Source organism: Dipodomys ordii, unplaced genomic scaffold (assembly GCF_000151885.1).
Source record: "Dipodomys ordii isolate 6190 unplaced genomic scaffold, Dord_2.0 Scaffold120, whole genome shotgun sequence".
Taxonomy (NCBI): Eukaryota; Metazoa; Chordata; class Mammalia; order Rodentia; family Heteromyidae; genus Dipodomys; species Dipodomys ordii.
Genome location: NW_012267336.1, coordinates 692197 through 700344, shown reverse-complemented (window position 1 = coordinate 700344; position 8148 = coordinate 692197). Strand labels below are relative to the sequence as shown.

Here is an 8148-nt window from a genome sequence, read left to right as displayed (position 1 = left end):
TCCACGCAGAATGAAAACACAGGCAGGCTGGCTTGGCAGAGGATGCTGCCAGCGGGCACACCTGACTCCCCCCCTCTACGGGGATTCCCAGAACCCGGCTATTTCTAGGCCTCCCTCCTTCCCCCAGACCTTCTGAGTCATCATCTCTCCAAGGTAATGCTCAGGAACTCCCTAGAAGGTCTTGGGTAGTCACCACCGGCTGGGCCAGGACTCTGGGCCTATGACTGCTTTTGTACACTGACCAGGTGGAGCTGTGGTTCATCTCTGGGCATCCCCACCCTTGAGCAGGTGAGTTTGTCCCAAACAGACTTATAGAGTAGGGAATAACACAGGTGCTGGGCTCTCAGATTAGAACCCAGGCTCTGGTGCTAGCTGTGTGCCTTTGGGGTGAGTTATATAACCACTCTGAGCCTCTGATGACAAGTGAGAGCAATAATGGTTGTTGTGGAGATTAAATGAGATTGTGTGCATAAAGAAATCATGGTCAGCCACGTGCCGGTGGCTCACGCCAGTAATCCTAGCTACACAGGAGACTGAGATCTGAGGACCATGGTTCAAAGCCAGCCCAAGCAAGTAAAGTCAATGAGACTCTTACCTCCAATTAACTACCAGAAAACTGGAAGTGGTGCTGTGTTCAAGTGGTAGAGCACTCACCTTGAGCTGAAGAGCTTAGGGACAGCACCCAGGCCGAGAGTTCAAGCCCCATGACTGACCAAAAAAAAAAAGGAAGAAAGAAATCATGGTCAGTATCTGAGCTGTGCTGGTGATTATGCCTGTAATCCCAGCTACTCGGGAGGCTGAGATCCATAGAGGATCAGCAGTTGGACACTAGCCCAGGTAGAAATGTCTGTGAGACTCCATCTCCAGAATAATGAGTGAAAAGCAGGACTGGAGGTGCGGCTCGAGTGGTAGAGGGCCAGCCAAGCAAGGACAAGTCCCTGAGTTCAAAACCCCAGAACTGCCCCCCACCTCCCAAAAAAGCACCATGACCAGTGCCGGAAGCGGTCCGCACCCTTACCAATGGCAGGTGTGGTTATGAAGTGCACGTGGCTGGACAAGCATGTTAGAAGTCCCAAGCCAGTGCCATGCTCTTGGATCCCTGCAACCAAGAGCTAATCAAAACCTCTTTCCTTTATAAAGCACCATGTCTTGGGTGTTTTATTATAGATGGACTAAAAAGCGCAGACTTAGGAGACACATGGCATTTAGTTATTCGTGGTTCCACAGTGTGTAAGATGGTGAAGATCTATCTACTTGGTGGGGTGGTGCCTGGGGCTGGAATGGGAGGAATGTTCAAGATGGCACCTCAGCTGGGCCATTCTCTCTCCCCCTCCCCCTCCCCGCATCTCTGAGGGGCTTCTTCACAGCATAGTTTTCAAGGTACTTTGATTTCTCCCATCATCATGTGGCTTCCTCCAGAGCACAGAAGTGGACACTGCGGCTTCCTTAGCAGGGGGGCTTCAGAGTGGTTGCCACTTCCGCCCTCCTGCATTGACTACTATAGCCCAGGGTGAGCTGGCCACAGGGAGCCCGGGGCTGCCAGGGAGGGGTCAGTGTCCCCCAAGGCCATTCTTAGCCACCAAGCAGCGACAACCAATGGAAAAATGAAGTTACCAAATCTTCAGCACGATGATGACTCCGTGTGGGGCCCTCTGCATCCGCTGCCGGGCTGGGCCCTGGCTGCGCCCTATAAGCTCTCGAGTGGTTTGTCTCTCTTGCTCTTTCTTCTCTCCCTCTGCCTCCACTTCCCTTCCTGCCACTGCTGACCAGCTCCTGATCTAGCCTTAGGCCTTGCTCCCTTAGCAAAGCCAAATCAAGACATTGGGTTCCCTTCTTTGAAAAGTTAAGCTGGGTCATACAATGCTGCAGCTGGCTCTGGGGCTTGAGGAATGGATGCGAAAGGTTTCTGTGGGCTGGGTGTGAGCAGAGGTATTTCCTGGTTTGCACGGGGCGGGGGGGGGGGATGGCTTTGGTGGGGGGAGCGAGGACTGCAGGGAAGGCAGACCCAGCTGCTCTCATCATTTGAGGGGGGGAGGGGGGAGGGAGGGCTATATAAGATGCAGACAGCCAATACTGCCTGGGGCGGGCTGTGTCCCCAGCCTGCCCTCCAGACTCAGGTGACTTGGCGCTAGGTGAGGTGACTCACCAGGCCACCTCAGCCGGCGACAAGGTGCCTCAAGATCATCCACCCAGATTTGCCGGGACTTGCCCTTGTGGAACAAGCTTTGCCCCCTGATTTGGCCAGCCCTGAGACTGCCAAAGGGAGGGACCCAGGTTCTGGTCATTCACCCAACGTTTAGTAAACACTCTGGGCCTTGAGCTGGGAACAAAGGTGAGCCAGTCACTCCCAGCTACCCGCTTCCTACCAGGGGAGGGCGCTTGAGAGCAGGAGACCAGGAACCAGATCACTGCACTGAGAGGCAGACTGCTGAGGGGCCTTGCCACAGAAAGAGACCTGGCCCCAAGCTAAGATCCACGGTCAGTGCAGCGGGTCTTAGGCCTGACTAAGGAGGAAGAGAGGAAGGGCACCTAGGGACTCCTGAAATCTCATGAGAGGAAGTGCAGACCCCAGAGAAGTGGGTGAAAGAGAAGGCTGGAAAGAAAGGCCCCAGGGATAGCAGTGGGAGCTCCCCCGACCCCAGGAAGTTGCTTTGAGGATAAACCCTGCAAGTGGACCATAGTAGCTAGTAGCGGCAGGGAGGCTCATTCCTTCACTCAGTGGATACCCACGGAGCCCTCCCACGGACCAGGCCTGTGCTGTTGGAGGGAACCAAGTGAGGGGTTATTGTGATTGGACCCAGGATGAAGATCAGGGCGGGGAGAAGGGGCAGAGGTCTCAGGAAGTGGCCCACTGGATCCTGGACAGCTCACAGACTGGCATTTGATTTCTGGGCCAGCTATGCATGTGGAAACCAAGAACCTGTTGTTTCAGCCAGGTGCCATGGTTCACGCCTGTAATCCTAGCTACCCAGGAGTCTGAGATCTGAGGATCGTGGTTCAAAGCTAGCCCAGGCAAAAAGTCTGTGAGACTCTTATCTCCAATAAATCACTCAGAAATCCAGAAGTGGTGCTGGGGTTCAAGTGGTAGAATGCCAGCCTTGAGCTGAAGAGCTGAGGGACAGTGCTCAGGTCCAGAGTTTAAGCCCCATGACAAAAACAAAAACATCAAGAAAACTGTTATTTCAAGAGAGAACTACCTAGGAATGGTGCTATATGCTGAGGTAGGAAGACTGAGTTTGAGGTCAGCTCAGGTTATAAAGCAAGACCCTGTCTAAAATAGAACAAAGCCAGTTGGGTGCAGGTGGCTCATGCCTAGCTACTCAGAAGGCTGGGAGCTAAGGATCATAGTTCAAAGCCAGCTCAGGCAGAAACTCTTACCTCCACTTAATCACTAAAAAGCCAAATATGGAGCTGTGGCTTAAGTGTTAAGAATACAAGCCTTGAGCAAAAGTGCCCAGACCCTGAGTCCAAGACCCAGGACTGGTGTATGCATGCATGCGGTGCATGTGTGTGCACACATGGCCAAACTGAAAGAGCTGACGAGCAGAGCCCTCAGCACATTTCAGGGTCCCTCAGAGAGGCCGCTGTTTCCAGAGACCCTTCCCAAGGGAACGGGGTCCACTCTAAGCTTCACAATTCTCCCTGTGCAATTCCTACTGACACTAATCTTCATGTTCCCCGCCCCCACACACCCTAGATCTTCACAGGGCCTTCCAGACCACCCCCAAACCCTCTATATCTTCCTTTGTCCTCCTTCCCCAAAGGCCACAAACATAACACAGAAAGGCAGCTTGTCCACATGTTTTATTCTAAAAAAAAAAAAAAAGAAGAAAGAAAAAAGAAGAACAGGTTTAAAATAAATTACATTTGCCGCCATTGCCGTTACGTACACACAGTGTGACTCTTGGGGCTGGCCAGCTACAAGAGGAAATCCTGACATCTCTCACAGAAGTTCCAGACTGCTCTTCACACCCCTAGGCTGACGGCCAGTCCCCATAACCATTTGAGACGATAAGAGAGGCCAGCTCTGGGCTGTGTGCACACATGTGCAGGGTCTGGCCCCACACCAGAGGGGCACAGGCTAGGGGTACCTGGGAGAGAGGGGCTCAGCGTGGGCCTCCATGCCACGCAGCGCCCCTCCCCACCCTGGCCACCCGCCGGCCACCGTGATATCCTGGCAGTCAACAGCACAGTCGGCTGTCAAGAATGTCCTCGTTGAGTCTGGGGGGGTAGACGTCCCGATGCTGGGGTCCCCTGCCCACTCCCCATGGCTAGGAAGCCAATAGCAGGTTGTAGGTATCAAAACATGAACCGAAGAACAGCAGTTCATTTAAAAAAAAAAAGGCAAAAACATGGGGGGAAGAGGGGGGGCTGGCCCGAAGGGGAGCGTGGTTGAAACCCTAGAATGTCAGCAGCAGCGAGTTCGACGCACCCCTTGCCGGCGGAGAGTTGGCGGACAGTTTCACATTTTCTTGGCTCTCCAGCCCCAACACGTGTCTTTCTTACACATACACACACACACACAAGCACGCACCCGCACGCCACAGGGGAGGAGTTCTATTCACATTTGTTGTTTTTTGGCCAGTTTCCATCCATGAGCCAAGAACAGTTTGGCCTGAGGTGGGGGAGGAGCGTCGGGGGGAGGGGCGGGGAGCGTGGGTACACGTCCAGGACTGGGGTATGCATTTCCACTGGGGAGGGGACGCTGGAGGGGTGAAGGCAGAAGTCACCGGAGCTAGACTTTGGCTCCAGCGCTCTGGCTGCTTCAGGAGTCCCGGCTTCCCCAGCCCGCGCCCGCTACCATCTCCCCTACATTCCCGGGGCACAGAGCGCCTGGCGTCCATCATTTGCTTGGTCAGAGAGAGTGTGGGACGGGACGTGGCTGTGGGAAGGCCTTGGCTTGGGGGAGCTCTTGTTGGCCACCTCCTCCCTGTCCTCCCTCAGCAGCCTCTCTGACCCACGGAGGTCTGCAGCAGGGCCTGACACGCGCACTTTGCTCGCCTGGGGATGGGAGGAAGGCCCTCAGATGCACCAGCCACAATCATGTTGCACTTCTCAACACTTCTGGGGTCCTCAAGACTAAGCCTGGATCGCACATGCCCTGCATCCTCACTGAGGAATGCGGGGGGGGGGGGTTAGGCACAAAGACAATGCTCATTTAACACTGGTGAACTCCAACAGCTGATCCCACCGTGCCGCCCCCCCCCCACTTCCCTCCCTCCCCCTGGGACCGGGGAACCGTGTGACATTCAACCAAGTCAGTGATGGGGAAGCCGGGTCGGCATGGGCCTCCAGGGCCGGGGCTGTCAGCCCCAGGAGACTCCAATCAGTTTTGCCAGCCAGGCTCAGGCCAGCTGCTCAAGTGGAGAGCAGAGGGCGGGCCTGAGCCTGCGCAGAGCAGCTAGCGGAGGGGAGGAAGGAAAAGGCAGGCCCTTGGCCCCCCACTTCCACTTCCAGGACTGTCCCCTACCAGGGGCCCTGGCCATCACAGGACACCCGAGGTGAGGGGCGCGGCCCGGGCGGCGGGGCGGGGGGCCAGCCCCCTATCACGTGCCTCTGGGGCCATCTGCCTTGTTGTATTCGTTCAGCAGTTGCTCGTAAGGCACGGAGAGCTCCGACTCGGTGCTGGTGAAGGTGGACTCGTCGGACGAGGGGAACTCGCCGGGGGTGAGGGGCGCCTCGGCTGCGGGCCCCTCCGGGGGCTGCTCTTCCCCCACCAGGTTGTCCTCCAGGGAGGACTTAGAGGTGTCCTCGTCGGAGAGGCCAGCCTCCTCATTGGCAAAGGCGATGCTGGCGTTCTGGAAGATGAGAGGCTGGTAGTCCAGCGTCTCCCACGGCTCGCCCTCCTCGCTGATGCGGTCCAGGTGATTAACGAACACCTCCGAGCTGGGGGAGTCGTCATTGTCGTCCGCTGTGGGGGCCGGGGGCCCTTCCTCCTCTCCGGGGGGCCGGGACACATGACCCTTGCTCCTCAGCGTCTGGGAAACCTCCTCCAGGCTGGGCACCCGGTTCTTGGAGTAGACCACCAGAGGCACCAGGGATGCGGGGACCCCCGCCAGCTCTCCTGCCTGCAGCCCCAGCCCAGGCCCCGGCCCCGTGGCCCTGTCCCCACTCCCACTCGTCTTCATGGCCTTCTTTCCGATCTGCTTGATGAGGTCGTTGTACGTCTCCTCCTTCTTGGACAGGAAGCTGAAGATGTTGATGTCCTTGGCACGGGCGGAGGTACCGCCCGCCATCTGCAGGGCCTTGCGCGGGTGCGGGGAGCTCTCGAAGGACTCCTTCCGCCGCCGCCGCCGCTTCTTGATGGCTTTGTGGACCTCCACGAACATGCTCACCTTCCAGTTGACAAACAGGGACAGCCAGGCCAGGCCCAGGTAGATCCACAGCTCCACGAAGTAGCGGTACAGGGCGTGGTAGTTGGCGCTGGGGTTCACACCTGAGTGGACAGGAAGCCCCGAGGGTCAGGAAGGGACCCCCAAATCGAAAATAGACAGAGTTGTGCTGTCTACACAGACCAGAACACTGTGTGTGTGTGTGTTGGGGGGGGGGGGCGTTGCCTGTGCACCTATGTTGTTAGAGCTCAGTTAAAATCAAGATGCGGATATATATGGTAACATATACAGTCCATGTCCAATGGACCAAAGTCCGGTGTCCGTAGTGTGAACCTCCTTGAACAATCAGCAGATGGCTTAACAAAATGAATACTGGGAAGGTGATATAGGCCTTGTCCAAGAGAGGTCAGAGTTCAGGAGACAGGAAGGACAGGCAAATACCATCACAAAACTCAACATACAATTATGTAGGAGTGGACCCACGTCATCTGAGGGTAGGATGAGGAGAGACGAGGGACAATGATGGAAGAAGGGGTGACACTGACCAAGATGCACTGGACTCAACCCAAGGACTTGAAACCCCTTGGCGTTTTAAGACAGTGATGTGTGTGTACATGTATGTACATGTGTATGTATGTATATGTATGTATTTGTATTTTAGACTTTTAGAGTGAAGTGACATTTTCCAAAAAAGAAATATACACATGGACTGGGAAGGTGGCTCAGTGGTAGAGCGCTTGCCTTGCATGCATGAGGCCCTGGGTTCGATTCCTCAGCACCACATAAGCAGAAAAACCCGGGAGTGGTGCTGTGGCTCAAAGCGGAAGAGTAGAAGGGCTGAGGGACAGTGCCCAGGCCAACAACAACAAAAAAGTACTCATTACCTGACACCCCTCTGTACATCACCTTTATAATAACAATTTTAAATTTTAATTAAAAAAAAAGACTTTTAGCCAGGCCACTGCTAGTGGCTCACACTTGTAATCCTAGCTACTCAGGAGGCTGAGATCTGAGGATCACTGTTTGAAGCCAGCGACTTGTCTGAAAGACCCTGTGGTTAATTAACCACCAGAAAATTGGAAGTGGTGCGTGGCTCAAAGTGGAAGAGTGCTAGCTTTGAGTGAAAGAGCTCAGGGATAGCGCCCAGGCCCTAAGTTCAAATCCTACAACTGACTAAATAAATAAATAAATAATTGCTTTTGTATAAAAACCAGGACAAAAAGAAGCCGGTGCCACAAAGGGGCTGGGGGGGAAGCGGCAGTATAGACTCATAGGCTTACTATGAGCATGGCTCAGCAGGTCGGGATGACCCCAGGAGGCACTGACTAGGATAGGAAATATTCGGAACTGTCTTTACTGACCTCCAAGGCCTGGTCTGCCTCCCTATTTCTTGCCTTCCCTCAGTCTGGATGGCTCTGTCCTCTCTGTGTTCCTCACCTCCCAGGGCGGCCTCCTGACAATGCCTGTGTGGCGTCTGGTTCTCTGCCACATATTACGACTGAGATTTCTTTCATGGCTTCCCCCTTGTAGCTATGTTGATCTAGATCCTGTTCCCCCACCCGCACCCCCATCCCGCCAAACTAGAAGCAACTTAATTGACTAGGAGAGGGACCACCTCGTCCCTCAGTTTAGACGATTTGTGGAGGTGTTCCTTTCCATCTGACGGACGCTGTCAGTTTTGCTCACGCAGATGGGTGATAGTAACAAGAGTTGCTGGGCGCTGGTGGCTCACACCTATAATCCCAGCTACTCAGGAGGCTGAGATCTGAGGATGAACAGAAAGGTCTGTAAAACTCTCACCTCCAAAAAGATGGAG

General features: G+C 54.8%; 1 protein-coding gene across 3 annotated transcripts in view; it reads right to left on the bottom strand.

Moving 5' to 3' along the window:
• Positions 1-3796: 3796 nt before the first annotated feature.
• Kcnk5 (potassium channel, two pore domain subfamily K, member 5) overlaps positions 3797-8148 on the bottom strand; it is a 50130-nt gene continuing 45778 nt past the window's right edge. For all 3 annotated transcript variants that reach the window (XM_013029644.1, XM_013029647.1, XM_013029648.1), the window contains exon 5: positions 3797-6436. In XM_013029644.1, the coding sequence (XP_012885098.1) occupies positions 5547-6436 (890 nt within the window). In that variant the 3' untranslated portion in view covers positions 3797-5546. The remainder of the gene's footprint in view (positions 6437-8148) is intronic.